This window comes from Notechis scutatus, chromosome 1 (genome assembly GCF_049901735.1).
Source record: "Notechis scutatus isolate UNSWTSFEM ecotype Mainland chromosome 1, rNotScu1.2, whole genome shotgun sequence".
Classification (NCBI taxonomy): Eukaryota; Metazoa; Chordata; class Lepidosauria; order Squamata; family Elapidae; genus Notechis; species Notechis scutatus.
The window spans coordinates 100,787,578-100,810,244 of NC_142009.1; the positions used below are offsets into that span (position 1 = coordinate 100,787,578).

At 35.2% G+C, this 22,667-nt stretch overlaps 1 protein-coding gene across 6 annotated transcripts in view; it reads left to right on the forward strand.

Annotated features, from left to right (window-relative positions):
* The window catches only part of CEP85L (centrosomal protein 85L), a 103,141-nt gene extending 85,377 nt beyond the window's left edge, over nt 1–17,764 (forward strand). For all 6 annotated transcript variants that reach the window (XM_026666046.2, XM_087972761.1, XM_087972768.1 and 3 more), the window contains 7 exons: nt 913–1,065; nt 2,529–2,683; nt 4,294–4,411; nt 5,290–5,340; nt 10,690–10,797; nt 11,292–11,505; nt 12,465–17,764. In XM_026666046.2, the coding sequence (XP_026521831.1) occupies nt 913–1,065; nt 2,529–2,683; nt 4,294–4,411; nt 5,290–5,340; nt 10,690–10,797; nt 11,292–11,505; nt 12,465–12,625 (960 nt within the window). In that variant the 3' untranslated portion in view covers nt 12,626–17,764. The remainder of the gene's footprint in view (nt 1–912; nt 1,066–2,528; nt 2,684–4,293; nt 4,412–5,289; nt 5,341–10,689; nt 10,798–11,291; nt 11,506–12,464) is intronic.
* The last annotated feature ends 4,903 nt before the right edge of the window (nt 17,765–22,667 follow it).

Genomic DNA, 22,667 nt, shown 5'->3' on the forward strand with positions numbered 1-22,667 from the left:
TGGGTAGTAATAGATACTAAATAAAAGTATCTTTTATCTTTGTACTTGAAATGAATACAACATTCAGGAAAACATTAAGCATTAAAAGTTATTTTATGCATATTTTTTACATTTTAGACATAGTGTACCAGCAGGAATAAAAATTATGCTACTTTGAAGTGTTTTTTCCCCCCTGTTAAGACAGGTAATCTCAGGAAGCAGAATTTAACTGGTCTCTAGTGTGCTGGTATTAATAATACAAGACATAGTTCAAATAGACATGTAGGTAAATCTTGTAGAAATGTTTAATTATAAAAATAATACACTAAGCAAAAGTATTCAGTCTTTGAAAAAAATGAACATTATATTGCATCCTGTTTATCTTTCCACTGATAGTTTTATTAAAATACTAAACAGTCCTTGACTCAGAGATATTTCCTTGCCAGATTCTTCAATCCCTTCAACAGTGACAGAACTTATAATACACTGCCTTTATAGGAAAAGTTGGGGTAGATTCAGAAATGTAAAGAGCCCTTGAAAAGAGCCCACATTGCACTGTACAGCATAGTCAAATATCAGCACATGAAATATTTTGTGACATTAAGTATTATGTCATAAACTGTTTTATGATAATTTTTATGTCATAAAATGTTTTACAGTATATAAATTTGCCAAATTTCAATTCCATGGGACTCCTAGCCTCCAAATTTTGTACACATTCTGTAAGTCAGCCCATTTGAACAATCTTGGTTTAAAATATATTGTCCTATGATGCACCGTTTTAACTAGTTAAAGATTACATTTTTAGTTATATATAAATAGATAATGTTGAAAAAAGTGGTAATTGAGCTTGAAAAATAAACCAACCTATTATCTTTTTAATGGTTTCTTACTTCACGTTAGATAACATCTAATCTTACCTTTTTTTTCTAGCTCAAAACCCGAGACAGATACATAAGTAGCTTAAAAAAGAAATGCCAGAAAGAACTGGAACAAAATAAAGAGAAACAGAGACGAATTGAAACACTTGAAAAATACCTAGCTGATTTGCCAACGCTGGATGATGTTGAGAAGCAAAGTAAAGAGGTAATTGATGTATTGTTTTGCTTTAAAAGCAGCCCATTCAGAGGTTTTGAGGAATGATACATTTTAGTGCTTCCCACCTGCCCACAGTATACTCTATACAGTTTCTACACTTTTAACAGAAATCCCTTTAACAATCAATTGTGTTCAGAATTATTGAATACACAGACATAAATCCAACAGTGGTCCTATACCAGTGCAATAGCTCACTATAGGAGCCTTCGTTCCTAGTCTCTCCTGCAACCTCCGAGTTCTGCTTTCCAGAAATTATTGAGAATTTCTGCAGAAGGAAGAAAGAGAAGAGAAAATCTTAATGCACAAATAAAAATAGTTTGCCTAAATTTTTTGTTTAACCCATAAGATTTTAAATTAATAGGTACATCAGTTTGTGTGTATGTGTGTGGAGAAATGTGTATGTGTGCACATACGCACATGCATGTCTGTTTAAGGAAAAAGTAATTATGAAAAACTATATAATCTTCAATTTTATAATCAGTTGTTGCATTACATAAATTATCTTTAACATCTTGGACTATTAAACCTAAGAAAATTAACAGGTGTGAGGTTATCATAATTGCAGAATTAATTTTCCAGAAAACCCCCCAAAAATCTGTCAGCGTAACACAAAACATGAATTATTTTTTTACATTACAAATTTACATTATAAAATTGTTAAAAATGAGACTTCCTCTTATCCTTAAAAATGGAACAATCTTTTAGATTGAATATGGATACAATTGCCTTAAGGATGATTATATTATAAAAAACAGCAAACCTGAAACATTTTATTTTTGCTATTTAATTATAGTACAGAGCCCAGGTAAACTTTTGGTTGGATATTTTGTATCTATAAATGCCTCACAAAAGAAGAAATGAAAAAGAATTGTGTTGAATTTTAGAAACTTCAAAAAGATTCTAAAATACTGGAAATTGTGTACGTTATACCTCATCCCAAAGGTGCTTTTTTTTTTCTAAAAAAAAGGCAACTGGACTTTCTAATTTTTCTTTAAGACATTTTGCTTCTCATCCATGAAGCTTCATCAGTTCTGCATTATCCCTTCAGTGTTATTTCTAAAAAATGTTGATTTCTAGACAACGTTAAAAATCAGACAATGCTCCTTTACTACTACTCTTTAAACTCTTTTGCTTTGCATTTCTCTTTTGAATGGTGCCAAGATTCTATTCTTGCAAGTCTATGGGAAAACCTCCCCCCTCCCCCACATCTCTTTCTCTCCTTCCAAGTCCCTCTGAAGATTTTTTTGGCAACCTTTTTTGGGAAGTGGTTGGCTGTTGGCTTCTTCCTCATGCTGAGTGAGAGCTACAGTCCTCAAATGACCAGGACATGTCTAAGGCAGGATTAGAACTCATAGTCTCTTTGATTTTTGTCTTGGCGTCCTTAAGCACTACACCAAACTGTCTGTTGTGACAAGCATAGCTCTGCATAGTAAAAACTTCCTGTTTTACAGCTACTGGGTCTTGAAGAAAAATATAAGCAGCTGAAAGCTACTATGTTTAAGCTAGAAAAGGAATTGGAGGAATCTAAGACACAATGTAAAGAAAAAGAATTACAGCTTGTGTGCCAGAAGAAGAAAGAAAAAGAATTGATAGTTGCAGTGCAAAGGTATGGGTAACATAGTTGATCACCTTCTTTGATTTCCATCTAGTGGCATGCTGGCTCAATTCTAGTGCAGTTGACAGAAATAAACTTTGCTTTAGTATGAATTGTTTTGCTATGTCACACAGAAGGCAGGGAAGCCACATTTGCAAATGACAGGAGGTGTGGCTATCTGTTGCTAATTTTCCAGCTTAGTAATAGCTGGCAAAACCTCAGTGTTCACAGGTAGCAATCATAAAAAGATCTATCCTACAGAAAATGGTAAACTTTCACCCATAGATGAAAGGATCAAACCCAGGAAGGAGAAGTCTGTTCCCAGACTTCTTCTATAGGAAATAAGGGCTGCTTTTCTCAATAGAGACGACTCGAAGATTATTCCCTATTTTAAATGAAGCAGAGTAGTTCTTTATTTTGGCATAAAGATTCAACTTCTCTTTGTGCAAAAAAAAAAAAAAAAAAAGGAACATGCTTCTCTCTGGACAAGAAAAAAATTGTGCCGTGAAGTGGGGCCATTTTACTAAAATTGATAAGCCTCCTAGAAAAAATTGTAAAAAATGAAGTTTTTTCCCCCCTTGTTGGGCAAGTGCTTCATGGGATATGTCTCTCCTCTATGAAGTTCTCCCCATTTCTTTTACCAGGTGTGCTGATGATGTTGGAGGGACGTTTTGGCTCTTGGCATCATGAAAGTATTTATCTCTGCCTAACATCTTAAAAATTAGCTGAAAATATTAGGAAGATTCTGAAAAATGCCACGCAACCTATCAAAAATTTCTTCTAATTTCCCTTCTGTACATAATCTGTACAGATGATAAAGTCAGCCTGGAAAGTTGTATGTTTGTGCTGCTGTTTCCTGAAAGAAACTCATAGGATCCAAAAGATTAGGAATGTTAACTTCTGGCAACAAAACTAACAATATGTGACATGTTTAAAAGCTAGAAGCTAAAAGCTAGAACTGCCAGGTTTGGTGGTATCATTTCAATGTCATTTGGAAACAGTTGCAAGTGGATCTTAAAATAAGGCAATTAGAATCCCTTGTTTTATAATGTTACAGAACTTAAAAGAAAAAATGATAATTCTCTAGTACAGATGGTAACAAAAAGTTAACTTAGTATTTTATTTTGAATATCCTAAAGTATAGGCCACTTGAGTTCATGACCCTGTGTTCCTAAAAGATAAGAGCAACAAATAGCTTGTTCAGATGATGAAAGGTTAGATATTTAAGGACAGTTAGCCAAATCTCTGAGTGCATTGTTTCCATCTTACATTTGGTACCTCTTGCGTTTGTGAGAGTATAATCCACCATGCTGGCTTTGTGTTCTCCTGAAAGTCTATACATATTTGAAGCAGTGTCTTGTTTCTATTTTAAAGCACAATTTTCATAGTGATAATATTTTTATCTTTGAAACATGATAATAAGTAAAAGTTAGATGCTTACCTGCTCTGGAACATTTGTATGTCATGGGGGTATTACACGGACAAGGCTTTTTTTGGGCACATAATATTTAACCGATATGGGAAACCGTAAGTTATTCATGTAAGTTTTCTTCCCCTTGAATGGAAACTTTTACCCTGACTTGTCTGCTTGTTTGTTTTGCTTACTAAAATATAAACTACAGCTTGCAACAGAAAGTAGAAAAATGCCTGGAAGATGGTGTCCGTCTTCCTATGTTGGATGCAAAACAGCTTCAGAGTGAAAATGAAAGCCTCAAAGAAAAAAATGAGAAGGCTAATAAGGTCAGTACATTAAATGGTTGTCTAAATGTCAAGTGGATTCAGTTTTGTCCCATATCACATTAGTTTTTCCTCTCTGTTACCATTAACAAGAAAAGTAGTACCAGTAAGTGCTTGGACTCACCATTACTGTATGCCCAGATAGAGAGACAGATTGAGAGTGGAGGCAAATCAATGCAAGCCTCCAGTTACTGACTTGCTGCTGTTAGCATTTATGTATTTATGTAATATTGAATGGAAGATATTTTATTTCAACATTACTATCTAAATATTTATAGATATAGTTAGTTTCCTAAGAACTTAAGAATATCTCACTGGGATCAAGCCAGCCCCCATCTTTATCCAGCATTCCGTCCATGAATAAAATTGCCCACGGAGTCCTACTCTTTGCCTTCTGGCTTTAAACTGGTTAGCAATTCATAATGGATAGGTCCTTTTTCTCCCATGACCACTGGGAAAGTTTCCTGACAAGCTGTTGAAGAGGAATTTTGTAGATTTCTTAAAGGTCCAAAGTAACCAACATGACTATTAGTATTCTCAAAAGCTCCAGATGGTTGGAAAATCCATGCTCGTGAAATCCATGCTGATTTTATTCAGCAACATTCTTTAGTTCTTTCCTGATTGTCATTTCTACCAATTTTCCAGTTTGCATATATTATTGGAACTCCCCTCTGTCCCTTTTTAAAGGCTAGTATCACTTTCATCCCATCCTCCTGTAAATGCCCTTCAGAATATTAGCACTTCTAAGCTCCCCATCAATCTCTCTGTGTTGTTAATTCTAAACCTGATGCTGCAATATCTTTTAGAAGTGCATGTCCTTCAAAAAGATAAAGGAAACCAGAAACATAAATAAGAATATTATTACCTTCTTTTCTCAACAGGTCATAGACAATCAACAAAATCGGATCACCGAGATATCTTTAGAGATACAGGTAAAGCAATGTGATTTTTCACAGTTTCATGTTTTCCGTCTGCATCAGAAGAAATCATTTTCATCATAAAAGGAAGCTGTGAATGCACTTCATATACTAGCATTACTTTAGTTTCTAATATTTAATCGTTTATATTGCTTCAGTCATTTAGCTTTCTATTTATTCATAAGCTGCTTTGAAATATCTAGAACTGAAAGTCTAAAAATAAATCATACAAAGGAATAAATGCTATAACTTGGCCAGCTTGAATAGAAAAGGGAAACCTTATCCTAACAGACCAGTTATTTCCCCCATCAGCAGGACTTTTGTTGTGTCAGTGAAGTGAGGCTGGAATTTATTGACTAATGTTGGTATGCAGCTGACTGCTGATTTATGACTTAGCTGACTTGCCTAGAATGCCTTATGACGCTGGGGATAGAGTTTTTGCTGGAAGAGGGTGGAAAGATAGTTTCCAGTTGTTCATTTTCAGTAGTAAAAACCTTCCACATAATGGCAAAAGAAATACAGTTATAACTGATACCCTAACACTGTGATGGTGAACCTATGGCACACGTGCCGGAAGTGGCATGCAGAGCCATTTCTGCCGGCACCCGAGCCGTTGCCCGGAACAGAGCTACTGCACATGCGCGCGTGCCTCCACCAGCCAGCTGATTGTCAGGTATCTGCTGCGCATGCGCGGGGGACGGGGCACACACGGGAGGCACGTGCATGCGCAAAGGCACATGGCGAGCAGGGGTTTGTGTACGCATGCACAGAGGGTGTGCGGGGGTTGCACGCATGTGCAGGGGGGGGGTCGCACACGCATTGCATTATGGGTGCAGGCACGTGCGTGCACTTTTGGAAAGTTTAGCCATCACTGCCCTAACAGTATATCTTTGCTGGTATTTCCACATTAGTTTCCCCACAGTTTTCTCTGCATTTTCATGCCTTTAGCTTGCCTTGTACAAAAATATATGTTAATTTGTTCTTTAAAAAGAAACAAGAAAATAAAACCAAGTAGTTTTTTTAAAAAAATTACTTTAGCAGACATCTTTCGGTATATTTACAAACAGGAAAATAACTCTAAACTGGTTTTATCTGGCAAAAGGGGTTTGTGAGAATTGATCATTTTTGAATGTGAGACATCAGAACTTTTAAATAAAAAAGAAAGAAAGGAAGGCAGGTATATTTCATTTTTCTTTTTGAGGAGTGTTGCAAGCTGGACTGATGAGATTCCCACTAGTTCAAACTCTGCCATGTTGCAGGGCACTATGCAGGGATGGGGGAAAATGTTGGCTGTGCTTGACAATCCTTGTGCAATCCAGGCTATTTGTTCTTCAGCTGTGAGGGAATGATAAGCAATTCATACATCGTAAAGGGGAGAGGAACAAGGATGGATGCCAAAAATGTGATGCTTTCAAAGCCAGAAAAGATATTTGATATGAAATAGCTATAGACCTGGCATTCGGGCTTCTGTCCCAAAGAATTCAGTAGTGTGAGGCTTTATCAAGTCTTTACTAAGGGAAGACAAAACATTAAAAAATTCTACTTAATGATTATGTTTATATGAAATTCATACTGGTTATTGTTAAAAAAATAGAATGTTTGGAACAGAGTTTGTTGATCAGCAATTTTAGTTGCAGCGCAGTAGAATTCTGTTTTAAATTCCCAGTCATTATATTTTGCAATTAATTTTATCCTTTGTCGGACATACAGTCTGAACAGATGAGCATCTTTCCCCCAAATCCAGTAATCATATTCTTCAGAGATGATAATAATGCACTAAACATACAGGGGAAAGGGTCAGCTCTGTTTGACAAAGCTGTTGTAAATTTGTATTAAGGCAAAATGCCAGGTAGAAAGGAATTTAGCCTTCATTCATAGTACAGCTGGACCTTCTTATCTACAATTCTGTGTATCTACAGTTGATAAATAAAATGGATAAACCTTGTTTCTCCATGGCCAGTTCCAACTGCTGACAGGTGGGTAGAGGTCCAGTCCAAAGCTCCCCTGTGTTCTTGCCTCTGCTGTTTTAACATCTACATGGAATTGCTAGCTGAGGTCATCCGTCAACATGGCATCAGGTGTCAGTATGTTGATGGTACACACTATATATTTTGACCTCTGGTCAACCAAGTGATGCCGTTAAGGTCTTGTCCCAATGCTTGGAAAGGTTTCAGGTCTGGATGCATAGGATCAGGCTTAAAGTGACAAGACTGACTACATAAGGGTACTGATTCTTCCACTGCTGGTAATTCTCCATATTTGGCTCTGAATGCACGAGTTACCTTAACAAAACTGGTGCACAATTCGTGAATCCTCCTTTACCCAGCATTCCTGCTGAAAAACGATTGCACTCTTTTCAGGACTGGGAGTCCCTTCTCAAGGTCACTCGTGTTGATTGTTCAAGGCACTTTATATGGGACTGCCTCTGAAACTCATTCATAAGCTAAAGCTGGTCAGAATGGAACAACAGGAGCAGTTATGAGTATGCCTATGTAACAACTTTGTTATATGAGTCGAAGTGACTTCTAGTGAACTTGAGGGTGCAACTTGAGGGTGCTGGTTATCACTTACAAAGCCCTTCATGATATCGGGGATGTTGATCTGAGAGACATTTCTGGCTCTTGTAATGACTGTCCAATCTATTCTAACCAGTTGGCATACTTTGAGTCTCATATATTAAACAATGTCATTTGATAGGACATAGGAAGTATACCTTCTCTGTTATGGTGCCTGGAATAGCAAAGGATTGGACTGTCCTTAACCTGCAAGTCTTTAAATGATGTCTGAAAACCTGATTTTTGTCCTGAAGCTCTGGAATAGGTCTGGCCATCTGAGATGCAGTGTCTGTTTCAGTTACAACTATGTCAGTTTCTATAAAAGAATTTAGAGATGAAGTTATTCAAGAGCTCCTAAAGATGGACATGGACAAGCAGTTATAACATCTATAACATGTTATAAGAGTGTGGAGGAAATGTAACCCTTTTTTGAGGTTCTTTAGGATAAGGTGTGATAAATGAAAGGTTGGAAAAGCTTATAAGATTCAGGTAGGCCAAGTTAGAAAAAGGTACCAGATTCCAAAAGATTCCAGCTATGCTACTTTATTGTTGTAAGGGGTAACAGAATCTTAAACATGAGCACATGTTTTGAAACATTATCTCTATGTTTAATCTGTACAGTTCCCAGTATTGAGTTGGGCAAACTTATATGTAAATAAATAAAATAAGTTATTCAGTCCAGAATTTATTATTTGTGGTGAACAAATTTGTCTATGTACAGTTGTTTTATGCATGGCTCTGATCTGCTTGCTGTTTTCTACAATGCAGAAGTAAGCATTGAGCTCTCTCCCCTGCCCCCAAATTAATTTTCCAGTGACCTGCAAGGTTCTGACCTTATATGGTCATCTTCTTCCTGCATTTTTACCTTTTCCACATTGAAAATGAGGGTTCTGCTGAGAACTAGTAATTGTTCATACAAAATATTGCTGTTGAGTATGAAGGTAAAGTTAGCATGTTGAACAATCAAGCTGCTAACCAAAGAAAGCACCAGAATAATTATTTCCATCACAACAAAGAATTATGAGACAACAACACCAACATGTTCACATAGCTTTTAAGAGGAGGTAACTGATTAATGTTCCAATAGTTTTTTTTATTTTGATTTTTTGCCAGAGACCATAGGAGATTGTAATTCTGCTAACTCCCAACATTAGTGAAGGAATTCCATTACTGCTTTATATTTATTTTGAATAAAATACATTCTGTTTTTAATATTATCTTTACTTATTGCCCTTTATTCAAAATAAAGACTGGGGGAATAGAAGCTTAAAGTTGGTCAAGATATGGTATCTTTATTTCTTTTCTTTCTGGTGATTTGGAATCATATTCCAGAGGCTATAGAAACTATATGCTTATTCTCATAGGCTCCATGTCTTGTTGCCTAGAGAAAATCAACTGTTATATCATTGCATTCCTGGATTCAGAACTTTTTTGGTATGTGAAACAGTTCAGCACAGTAAAGTGGTCCTTTTGATCTATCAGTCGATATATTTTCCTATTCTAAGCAATGAGTGGTCAAGCAAGCAGTAGTTTTCCCCCTCAGAAACTAGAGAGCAGACAAATGATAACTAAACATGAAATCAATGGAATTGACAGTTTTGTTAACTAACAGCCTTTGAAGCACCAGGGGATAAATATCTTCTCTAAACACTCTTGTCTTTCCCAATAAGGGGAGATGGATGCTTTGGCAAGCTTAATGCTGAATTCCTCTAAATCTCTTCCTGTCAAGATCAGACTAAGAAGTGCCTTTTCATTCACCAGAACTGACAAGCATATAACATACACTGATCCAGTGGAGAAATACTTTCTTAATTTATTCTTATAGTATAATCATCCAACTGTTGTCCAAGGAATGTCTCTCTTCTCCCTCCAGTCCTTTATAACCTGAAAGTAATAGATTAAAATGCCTATATTAGGAGACCTGGTAATCTTGAGATAACTGCAGAGATACTGATTCTTGTTTCTTCAAATTTTGAAAAAAAAGTATTTATTTTCCCCTGATCAGCAAGTCAGATGTTATGGATGTAGCTCAGTCCATCATTTAGTAACAGCTTCCCTGAGATTAAGATAGGTTTTATAATGGCCCTAAATTTGCTTTTAAAACATTCTGAAAATGCTCTTCAGAAGGACTTCAGCAAAACATAGCCTGCAGCTCAGTCAGGCATTGAAATACTGGATTATTGGATACTTTTATTTTTACTTTTTTTACATTGAAGGTTAGACAAAGGATGAAATCAAAATCACCGAGGTATCAGTTTTCTGATTTGCCCAGTACCTTAAGTCTTCCCCATCAGATCAACCATTTCATTACACTGACTCATAATTACTTGGCAATAGCAAATTCAAAGAGTAATCCTTTATATTACTTGTGTTCTTTTTCGCAGAATATTTTCATAGCTATAATGTAATCAAATAAAATATTAGATTTTGGTGGGCAAAAGAAAACATCAGTAGACACAAAAGAACTGCCATGTTAGTTAGCAGAGAAACTCTGAAGCATCATGGCACAGTTGCTGAGTTTTGTTTGTTTTTCCTTCAAGAAGGAGAACTTAAGAAGGGATATTGTCATCCTCCTTGTTGATGGTAAAATTCATTGCTGATCAAAGGCTAAACCTGAATAGTCCTGCAGTAGATTGTTTCAGGAAAGAGAGAATCATAAGCGGTTTTTTCATTTATGCCAGTACATTGGAACTCTGAGTACTTTCACTATCAATCACCAATCAACAAGGAAAACGTGGTGCTGAAAAGTTTGAATTATTGATTTATTCAGGCAACGTTAGTAAAGTTAATTTTTCCATTTTCCCCCTAGTCTATGCAAGAAAAGCTTTTGGAAGGAAATCTGACAATTCAAAAACAAAAAAATGAACTTGAAGAAAAGGATAAGACTGTACAGCAGTTAAAGGAGGTAGTTCTTGAGGTAAGTTTCTCAGATTATCCTCTGAATCAAATTTACCTGCCTTCTTTTTCATATATTGTGAGTGAACTGTGAAATAATTTTCCAACTTGCAATTAAGCATGAGAGTTTTTTTAAAATCATAAGTACTGAACAGGAACCAGATACATTGATAAACATCTTACTACAATTGGGAAGGTCTCTGATGGACCAATAGTTAGTGGTGACAGATTGACTTGCTATTTGAAACAAACAAACAAAATAATATTGCATAATATTTAACAGTGTGGATATTTGTTCTGTCAAAACATGTCCACCACTCTGGCCTTCCATTTCTTCACAGTTTTCTTATCAGATGCCAAGCATCTGATTCATGCCCCTGAATGCAGTTTTTTTTTTCAAAATAAAATATAAGAAAACTCATTTTCATAAGCCTATGTTCAATTAGTTTTTTTCTGAAATAAGCCAAGTGAATGAAATAATTTTTGTACTATTATTTTCACCTTGTTTTAATGAAGAACCAAAGAATTATGGAAGAAAATGCAAGTTTAAGAGAAGAGATTCACCAGATGGAGCAGTCCAGACAACCGGTGGCTGAAAAGTTACCTGTGGCAGATCAGTTGTTCATACAGATGTCTCACTGTCTATTTGACTTGAAAGCACTTTGCAGTATTCTTACTCACAGAGCTCAGGGCAAAGAACCTAACCTGTCCTTGCTGCTCGGAATCCAATGTAAGTAATGCGGATAGAGATGCCTACTGTTCCTTTTGGTACTGAATAAACCTGGGAAAAGAAAATCTAGGAATGTTAGTAAGAGAGGAATAGGAGGCTCCAGATTGATGTACATTTCTCACTTGGGTAAAATACTAATAAATACAAGTCACCTACACTTGGAAAAACAGATATACAGTATACATGAAAAGCTTATTTTCCATAATTGTAATTCAAAAATGTTCAGTTAGGGTTGAGAATTAAATTTAATCTTCTTATAATATTGGGCTTCCTGCAGCTTTTCCACAGCATAGTTTGTGTGATCTTTGTGGTCTCCAACCAGCCATGCAATACGTTCCATTTGTATCTGGTGTTTTTTTTTTTTTAATAACACATTTCAGCATGAAGTCATGCTGAAAATTGGTTCTTTGAAACAGACAGCCTGTGGTGTCACTGCTAGATTTTTACCTCAGAGTATCAGGGTCTCATTTTAATTCCCTTTAAAAAAGCCTAAGGAGCAAGAAGTTCTAGTATTTTCAGTTGAATAAGTAGAACGCTCCAATTTCCCCCAAAATAAACTTTATTAGGGTCTCATTTCTTTTTGCTGGCTTGGATCTCTATATGTTCTGGTGACTGCCTGAATTGGGTATTATTGTCAATTTTTCTCAAGTTAACTTCTAATTCTTGCAGAAAATAAAAGCAACCTCTACCAGAGAATACTATTTGACCAAAATTGCTTCCTTAAGAACTCATTCTTTTATTCACATTCAGTTTTTATTAAGCAGAAAATATAAAGCCAAGAAGCTGACTTTCTTCTCTATAATATCTCTAATTTTAAAGTGATCATAACAATACACATTTTGTCAATAAAGTGAAATCTTCAATTTTCTTTCTATAGCACAGCAGAAATAGGTCATTTATAATTGTATGTTTTGAACTGGTGACTTGTTTAACTTCTAGCCCTGATTCTTCTTTAACAGCAATGAACTGTTCCTCTGAAGATGAGAAACACCATAGCACAGAAAGTCTCTCAAAGAAGCTCTCAGAGGTTTGTCAGTTACGGAAAGATATTGATGAACTGAGGACTATAATTTCAGACTGCTATGCTCAGGACATGGGAGAAAATTGCATTACACAGTGATGACATCTTGGCCTCACACTAACATCTAAGTTATTAAATGCTGCTCTGGTTTTAGCTCCTCAAGTTTCTGTTACAAACAATACTGGAAAGCAAATGCTATGCCAGGTGAAAAAGGTTTAATGCATAGTTCATGCAGGTAATAGGTTCTTCTATCGAAGAGATTTTGTGCTGCAAAAAAAAAAATCGAATTTCTTTAAACTACTGAATGTAGGTCAAAGCTGTGAATAATGTTCTTTTGAAAATGGTTTTTATTTCTTTTGTTAAGCTGATAAAAGAAAATGCAATGTTTTCTGGAGTAAAAATGGAATTGCCAGAAGAGGGCACTATAATAGTAGCTTTAGGAAGAAGATCAATCCAGAGAATCTTCGTGACAAAAGCAGTTGGGCATGCTTGGTGATTTGAACGTCAGATAGTAGAACTGTGGATAAAGAAGATACAGAGTCATAACAAAGATTCTTTTGAATGCAGGGGATATCGATGGTTTGGGCTACATTTGGTAAAATTATATGCTCTTTAAGGGTTGCATTCCCAGTTTAATTATTATTTTATTCTGCAGTTCTTGTGTAATGCAAAGGGAAAAAAGATGAGAAAACATTCACATTTCAGAGAAGGAAGGAATTCAGACTTAGAATTTAATCACCAACTGTTATTCTCTTTTGTGTTAATTAGGTTGGGCAAAAATGGTTTTGATAAAAGATTTTTTTTAAAAAAATCAAAAACTTCTAAGTGTGATATCTTCATAACAATATATATTTACTCTTTGTTTGAAATTTGGCACAGTAGTGTCTTCTGAATGTGAATGTTTGAATTTCAGCACACAGAAAAATAAAAAGCCTTAAAGAAACCTGATTTTTTCTGGCAGTCTGAAACAACAGATCTTGATGAATAATTAATATAGTTGCTTCAAAATTATATCACAACTAGCATAAAAACCTTATGTGAGAACAGAGTATTCTGTTGACTATTCAGGCAAATATGCTTAAGTTCCTCTTATTACCAGAAGAGGGCTGGGATGAAATCAGCAGTGCCAACCTTCATAGGCGCAGTGTTAAAATGCCTGAATTAATGGTATTCCACTTTGTAATCCAGGTTTATATATTTTGCTGTGTTAAAATTTATATGCCATTTGTCAAGACAAGCCTGATACCACTTTATTCTGATAATCTATTCTACAATCTATAAAAAACACCTTCTTTGAAAAAAGGAGGAGGCCAACTAAATACAATGCATGATGCTGATCATGCTATGAGGCTCATAACTTTAGTTAAGTTGATGCTTAAAGAGCAAGAAATAGATTAATATTTTCAATTTCTTACATTAGTATTTTTCTTTAAGCAATTTTTAAACCTTGATTTCAGATTGATATTTTCACATTTTGTGTGATTCAAATTTACATTTTATTTGTAAATGATGCAGTTGAAAAAATTGGCCTTTTTAAAGTAATATTTATTTTAATAGGAGCTTATTCCTACTCTGGTGACTATACTATCTATGGAAATTTATTTTAATATTGAACTTAATTGATGCTCAGTCGTTTTAAATGCACACCTGTAAATATTACATGGAAGCAGCTAGTAAAGAATGCAGATACAATCCTGCTGATTGAGGCCTGAATTTAAAATATTAAGATCACAATCTCAAGAGTATTACTAGAAATAAAATTGAGCAGTACTTATAATTGTAACTTTAAATCCATATCTATGCAGATGAAGGGGTGGGTGATCAGAACTTGATTCACTTTCTCACCAATGAAGAATGGGTGCAAGACTGACTTTCTTACTATACTGTGCTATTAAGAAGCACAAATGTCATTTTGTGATTCTAAATGTTCTTATTTTATATTCTATTTGACTCTGTATCTTGCAAATAATTTAGAATTGCAGCATTATATTATTATTAAGAAAGAATCTTCCACAATAAAGATAGGGGCAGTTTGTGGAAGTCGATTTTTGACACAAAATTGTCAAGAAATTTCATTTTTGCATGGGCTGCAAATAACATTTTAATTAACTGGTTAGCTGGATTGTTTAGCTTCTTTAGCAATTCTCATATTTGTCTACTTTATTACATCATGAGGTCTTATCACCACTTTTACTTCGAATAGACAATCATATAGCACTCAAGGAACAACTAATTTTTGAGAGATTATCCCAGATACCTGATACTTTTGAACCTTGCCCAGATATTTGTTTAACTAATGTAGTTTAACATTATACTCTATGCATGTTTATGAACCTTTTTTTAAAAAAAAAGCTTTGACAAATTATTTTACAATTCGTATTTTTAAAAAGTTGATATTTTTGCTCTTGAAATAAGAATTGTGTTACAAGAAATGTCTCCTAATATGCTGTAGAGCAGTGTTTTTCAAACCTGGCAACTTTAACCTGGACTTCAACTCCTAGAATTGTCCACCCAGCATGCTGTCCACAAATCTTAAAGTTGCCAAGTTTAAAAAAAAACACTTGTAGTTAAGACGTCGGTGAAAATAAATGGGTAATTTGTTTAACAATTATTTCAGTTTAACATGCATATATGTATTCTTGTAAATACATAAATAAAACTTTACTCGTCAATTTATTAAAAATAAACTCACTGATCTACAGCACTTTGGGGACCTACTTCACCCCATCCTTCCACTCATATCCAGTGAAAAACCGAAGGTGTAGCATGCATTTCAGTTGCATTTCTATTGTCAACAACCCTCAGTGATTGCAATTCATTGGTTGAATAGAGGATACTCCTAATGGATATGTGTTGATAAGGATCTCCAGTGTTTTAGAGAAGGCCTGAGGCTGTACATCTATGTGGCCTTCTTTATACTACCAGCAAACACAGAGTGTTGGGAATTAGGGTTATTAGTACGACCCTCTTTTCTTCTTACTCATTCATTGGAACAACTAAAAAAAGGTTGTTATTTCTGACATCTTGGCCTATCAAAGTGGCCAGTAAAAAACAAAGTATGCTGTGAATCACAAATTTATTCAAGCATTTCATAGAGACTACTAAATGGAAAACAATTGAAAGTATTTGTTCCTGCTTTAAAAAAGGAGGGACCTAGATTTATCCTCAGATGCTAAATAACAGGGAGAAGGCATCTGCAACTACTTGTATGTAGGTTATGTAGAATATAGAAAGAGATTTGTTTCTCCAGTAAAGGCTCTGTCCTGGTAATTAGTTTAATCGTGTGTTTTAGTGAAATGAAAACAGTCAAAGATGGTAACCAAAGACAGAAAAGCAGAAGGACAAAATTAAATGAGCCATAAATGCACAGTATTATTTTATTAGTGGTAACTTAGCAGTCTTGGAATCTGAAGAACTTACCAGTTTACAATGGCTATTTAGTAGCTTGAGTTTTGCATGAGTTTTTTCATTGAATATGTGTGTGGCCTCATTCAACACATGTTATAAAAATGGTTAACTAACAATAGCTTTTTAGAAAAAGTGATTCACAGTGGTATTACTAAGTTGATTTAGTCATGACAACCTTTCCCCCCAGATGCAGGAGATCATCCAAAGAACTGAAAAAAGTATTATTAATAAATAAAATGTAGTTAGATTTGTCAGCAAAGATGAAGGCAAAATTTACATATTTCATATGTCAAGGTTGCATTTTTACAGATGTGTAGATGGCATTCTATAGTAACTAGTATAATTTAAGAATGTATCCCAAAAAAGGAATTTAGACATTTAATTTCATACATGCCTAATACAGTTATTTATATGTCATTTGTATGTACAGTATTCAAATTAGTACTGTGGTATAAACTTAATTTGATTTTATTTTTTTGTAAAGCACGGTCAGTGAGCCTATTTGGAAAACTGACTTAGCTGTGACAGTAATGCCCAAATCAGTAATACTTCCTCATTATATAAAGGTAGAGTTAGGTGTTAAATATTTAAATTTTTGGAATGTAAGTTATGAGCACAGTAGATCATTTTTAGTAGGTTTGCCATAATCAGTCACCCTGGATATAGATATTTTTTTAAAAAGTAATATAAATGAACCATAATTATTTTTAACTTTTTTATTACTCTGTGAATTTTACATAGTTTTTTAGTTGTTTATTCCCATCCCTCCTCTTTTGAAAAAATTGTGAGAAAATTTTTCTTGTTAGATTCCAGAACAAGAATAAAAGGATAAAAGATCAATACAAGATAAGGTGTGCATCAGTTTTACTCTGCCTAAAACTTAAACTGGGGCTAAATTCACCTAAACCCCCCACCCAACCCACACACACATTTATTATTCAATATTGCTTATGTAAATCTGTGTATATTTAAAAATAACTCTAAACATAAAAGAGATTTGACTTCTTCTAGATTTGGATTTCAAACAAAATTGAAGGCAAAGATACTATTCTGTAAAAAGACAATGGATGTTAAAAATTAGGTGAATCCGTCAATAAGCCAACAGTCATTAGAGTAGTATATCCATCTCTTTGTAACTCTGTGCCTCTTATTTTTGTTCATGGCTTAAAAGTAACATTTTAATAGCTATGAAAGTATCGAAATTTGCACTTTGTTTCCTCTGATTTTTGAGACTTTTTAGCTTGTAAATGTGTGAGAAACCTTTCGTAAATAGAAATATTTTTTAAAAGTTGTAGGTCACCTTTGAAACAATCTGGTCTGTTTTTACCAGCTATTCTGTATATGGTGGAGAATATGCAAGAAATTCAGTCAAGAGTGTCCTTTTGTATATATTAGGTATGTCACTGTTAATCAGTAGCAAGACAAGGGAAAAGAGGGCTCTCCTTCAAAACAGTGGACTTAAACTGGATCAGTTTTCTAATGCTGGTAGTTCTTCAATGTTGGGTTCAGTTTTTGAGCCACTCAGAATACCTCATGTGTACATAGAGTTGTCATGACTTAAATCGAAATGTATTCAGTGTTGTTGCTGTTTTTAATTTTAATTTTTAAAGAGCCACTGGCTGGTTCATCTCTAGGCCTGTCATTCTTGCCTACCCTCTTTTTGTAACTTTTTTTAAAAGTAGCATTTACAGCTAGAATTTTGAATGCCAAAGTTCTATTTATTAAATGATAAAATTTTCATTGTTGACTATACTAGTATTTTTCCACTCAATCTGTTTGTTTGATGTTTGAATTTGTAACTGCAGAACAAAAATAAATTTTGCTACAAAAGCTGGGCATTGTGTTGTTTCTAATTATAAATAATATGGTATCATTGAGGTAAATGTTGTATGTCATCTTTGCTGATAGCACAGAAGAATATTGTCAATGAATAGACATGAAATCTAAAATGAAATATAGTCAGGTGGCCTACAAATTTAATTATTAAATTTATTAAAGATTGCAATGCACATTACCAAACTACAAATGTCAATTTTTTGACTAAAGCCTTACTAGATTAGTTTGCTAATCCAAATGTACTAGCATTGCCAAACTTTAAAGGCAGCTCAGTACATTTATGCCGACTTTTACATAAGACCCAAAGAAAGTTGGAGGAAACAAAAAAAAATTCCACTGGTTCTGTTTAACAGTAATTTTATTCAGAAGATGTCACTAAAACATACACTAATTCAGCAGTCGCCAACCAGTGGGCTACAGCCCACTAGTGGGCCGTGAGAAAATTTTGGTGGGCCGCAGAGAAAACTCACCCCCAGAGCGCCCCGAAGCAATCCAGGCTGCTCAGGAACACAAGGCTGCACTCCCCACATGGCTCGCGGGAACCCTCCCCGCCCACTCCTTACCTGTAAACTTGCCTGCTAAATTTCTATTTTTCCTTTTTCCGACCATCAGCTGTTCTGCTGTGCCAGGAGAGTTAGATTAGCTAGGAAGCAGGAAATGGTTAGATGTCTTGCTTTCTAGCTAGTCTTTAGATCTTCGGCTCTGCTTGTAAGTACAGCCGAACCTCCCTTAGGACTGAAGGTTTGCTTGCAAGCAAATTCAGTGCAGACTCATGGAAAGCAAATTTGAGAGACTAAGCTAGTCGATGGCAGATAGATAGATAACTGAATGATTCTGTGAGCAACTCAATCTGCCTGCTTTGCCTGATTTTGGGTAAAAGTTGCTCTTTTTTAAATAAAAAATTCAATATTTACATGCATGGTGTGTTGTGAGTTAATTTTGTGAGTTTGCTTGCAAGCAAATTTTATGTGACATAGACTACTAGCTGATGGCAGATAGATAGATTTCTGAATGAATCTGTGATTCTGTGAGCAACTCAATCTGCCTGCCTGCTTTGCTGATTTTGTGTAAAAGTTGCTTTTTTTATAAAAAAAAATATTTATATAAATATTTATAATATTTACATACAAGCCATGCCAGTCACATGACCACCAAGCCACACCCACAAATTAGGCCACACCCACAGAACCAGTTAGTGGCCCCTGGGATCTAAAATTATGAGTTTGGTGGTCCCTGAGGTCCAAAAGGTTGACGAACCCTGCACTAATTGATACTACTGCAGTGAAATTTATTTGAAGGGATTTTTAGAAAGTGGGTGTATAAAAGTGAGAAGAGAATGTGAAATATGTTACAGAATTTATGTAAAAACCTATTTAATAGCTCCAGCAGAATTGTAATATATTATTAATTAAATTAATGAGCCCTACCACTGTCTTGTCATCCACAAATTTAATAATTGCATTGGTGTTATATAATGGAGTGCAGTCGTGTGTACAAAGGATAAAGGAAGAGGCTTAGCACACAACCCTGGGCGGTTCCTGTGCTTAGTATCAGAGTAGAAGAATGGTGAGATCCCATCCTTACTAACTGTGGTCTATCTGTCAGAAAATCCTTTATCCACAAACAAATCTTCTGATTTATACCCAAATTGGACATTTTAAGAAACAACCTGTAGAATAGAATGGTGTTAAAAAGCAGAACTATAATCCACAAATAACAGCCTTGTATATGTTCCCTGTTGTTCCAAATGATTCAATATAGTATGGACAACAACATTCGTAGGATCATCACTTGATCTGTTACTCTTATATACAAATTGGCATAGGTCCAAGGTAGATGGAAGACAAGCTTTAATGTAGTTCAACACCAGTCTCTCAAAACATTTCATGACAACAGATGTTAAAGCTACTGGTCTATAATCATTGAGAGATACCACTACTGTCTGCTTAGGGACTGGCACTATAATGGATGTCTTTAGGAAGGTAGGGATAGAGCACTGTGACAGGGATAGATTGAAAATATCCGTGAACACTCCAGCTAACTGCAGCACAGTCTCTAGCAACTCGTCCCATGATTCCATCTGGCCCAGCTGCCTTCTGGGTGTTAATATTCTGGAAAACGCGTCTCACATCAGAAATCTGAAGTTGTCTCTCAATGGTAGATGTTAGTGGTGTACTATCAGTGCTAGATGCTGGAATGATGGTTGTTCCTGTTTCCACTTCAAAACGGCTGAAGAATTGGTTTAGCTGCTCAGCCAAAGAATCATTACTGCTAGACAAACTATTTTTGTTGCTCTGCCCTATAATTTGTCGCAGACCTTGCCATACCCGATGAGAGTCCAAGCTCTCAAAATGAGGTTCAATCTTCCGTCTGTACGTAACTTTAGCGTCCCTGATGCTCTTTTTCAATTTAGCTCTTGCCTCGCTGTACTGCAGCACATCACCAGAATGGAAAGCAGCATTTCTAGCTCTTAATAAAAGACACACTTCTCTATTTATCCAGGTCTTGTTGTTAGAAAACACCCATACTTGTCTGATGGTAGTGACAACATCAGTGCAGCTTTTGATATAAAACAGTACTGTTGAGGTGTAAGTATCAATATTGTCCTCCTCAAACATTGCCCATTCAGTGCTCCTAAAGCAATATTAAAGTTGCTCAGATGCACCCACTGGCCACACTGAGATACTTGAAACACTCTGCACTGCATAATGCATGGGAGACTGTTTGAATAACAGGGACAATTGTATGGATGAAGTTTTGAACATTTCCAATCTGTGCCTCATTTTAAAAATGTACCTTTCTCTGCTTTATCCCACATAACATGCTGCCATTTAAAATACGATAAGGGCTAGATTTTATTGTGTTATCACTCCATCCTAAAAGCCTCCAGTCACAAATCTGCATGCTTTATAGAAATGTGTCTGACAGAAGAAGTATTAATTCTTCACACCTGTTCTGTTCTATCCACACCTCATTTATTTAGTATGACTTAATTTCTGAGCCATATTAACACCCTGGAACTGACTTTCTGTTTTATTGCATTACAATATTGAGAATACAGCTCTTCTGGTTGCATATTCATTTTATCATTAGCACTTTTTAATCAGTCATAAATGTTCTCTGAAAGTATAAAAACAATGGTGAATTCATATAAAATGTTATATTTGTGTTCATTTTACATAAATACAGTGATCTGATGTGATACACTTTGATCTATAAGTTATCTCCCTTCCATGGTGGCAGTGTTGAAAAATCACTAATACAGTAGTCGAATGTCTATGGAAATTGTCAAGTCATCCCGGTCATGGTTTTCACAAAGCTGCTTTTTTCAAAAGACTTTCTTTGTTTTTTCCTTGAAGACATTTTGCTGAAGTTCTGAAGAAGCTTCTTGGATGAGTAGCGAAAGTTCTTCAAGGAAAAACAAAGTCCACTTGCCCTTTGAAAAAGCACCTTTAGGACACTAATAGTTCAATTAATAAATCTTGACCATCAGTGGAAACAACTATGTTCATTAATTTTTACCACATATAAGCAATTTATGAAAGATCAATATTATGTGAAATAGTCCTGAAGGCATCATTATTATTTCATTAAATGGCTCTACACAACATATGCTCCTATTTCTCTTATTCCTAAAATGTGCTATCGTTTTACTGATGCTGAATCCAATTCTTCAGAATGACAAGAAGCCAACATTTTCTGTAGTTTTCTTTAATTATTATTGTTGAAGTGTGGATTTTATCACTCTTTAATCTTGTCTTGTTATGGCTGTACATGCTCAATTCCCACATTCCTTGTAGGACATGATTTCCAGTCCTCTGATCACTGTTGGTTTCTTCCCTTCAACTTATTCTAATAATCTGAATCTTTAAAGCCTGTTGACTTGGTGCAGGAACCATAGTCACAATATTCAAGCTCTGAGCTGAGCAGCTGAACAATACAGACATGCACTGGAATAATATTCCAATTATTTCCTGTGGTATGAGAGCCTAGAACTGTTTTAAAAAAAATCATATCTCCTTCTTCTGCATTGCTGATTCACATTCAACTTAAGATCAATGACAAGCTTAAAATATTCCTCAGATGTACTGTTACCAAAGCAGCTTTCTGCCTTGTTATGCCTTGATCAGCTAAATTAACAACTTGATATTTATCTCTGTTCCATATTGCTTTATTATGCGGTGACCAATTTATTAACCTTCTACCACCTTTCTGAATTTGATTTTCATCTTCTTAAACTGTTAGATAATTGCATGTCCTCTGCAGATTTAATGGTGTTTTTTTTCCTCACCACTTTTTCCAAGCCAGGGTACTGCTGCACAACCCCTAGGTACATCATTGCTAATTAGTATCTGAATAGCTTCATATTCAGATTAAAAGAAGAGAGAAACACCTTCAGATTTTAGCTCCAGATGAAAGTTAAAAACACCTTTTGAGCAACATGCGCAACACGGCCCAACACGGTGGCTTATATAATGGATTCTCAGGGGAAAAATGGATTTCCATTTACATAAGGATTAGGCAAATAGTGACATGCCTTTATATGATATGAATTCTGTAAGGCGGCTTAAACAACAGAACCCCAGCTATGAATTCCATTTACCACCACCTGTGAAAGTTCTATAAATATGAAACTTTGCTACTTCTACTGTCTTTGCCTTACAAAGCAGTGATGTGACATCTTTTCATTTGCCCATGATTTTGTTACAACTTTTATCTCTCAGATATCACAAAGATCAGTGGATATCTTTAGGCTGTTTCAATAATGCTTTCTCCTAGAAGTCCTTTATTTCTTGGGTATTCAGGTAGTCCTTGACATAAAATAGTTTATGAAGTTCAAAGTTACAATGGCTTTAACAAAAATGGCTTATGACCCTTTTTTCACTCTTAACTGTTG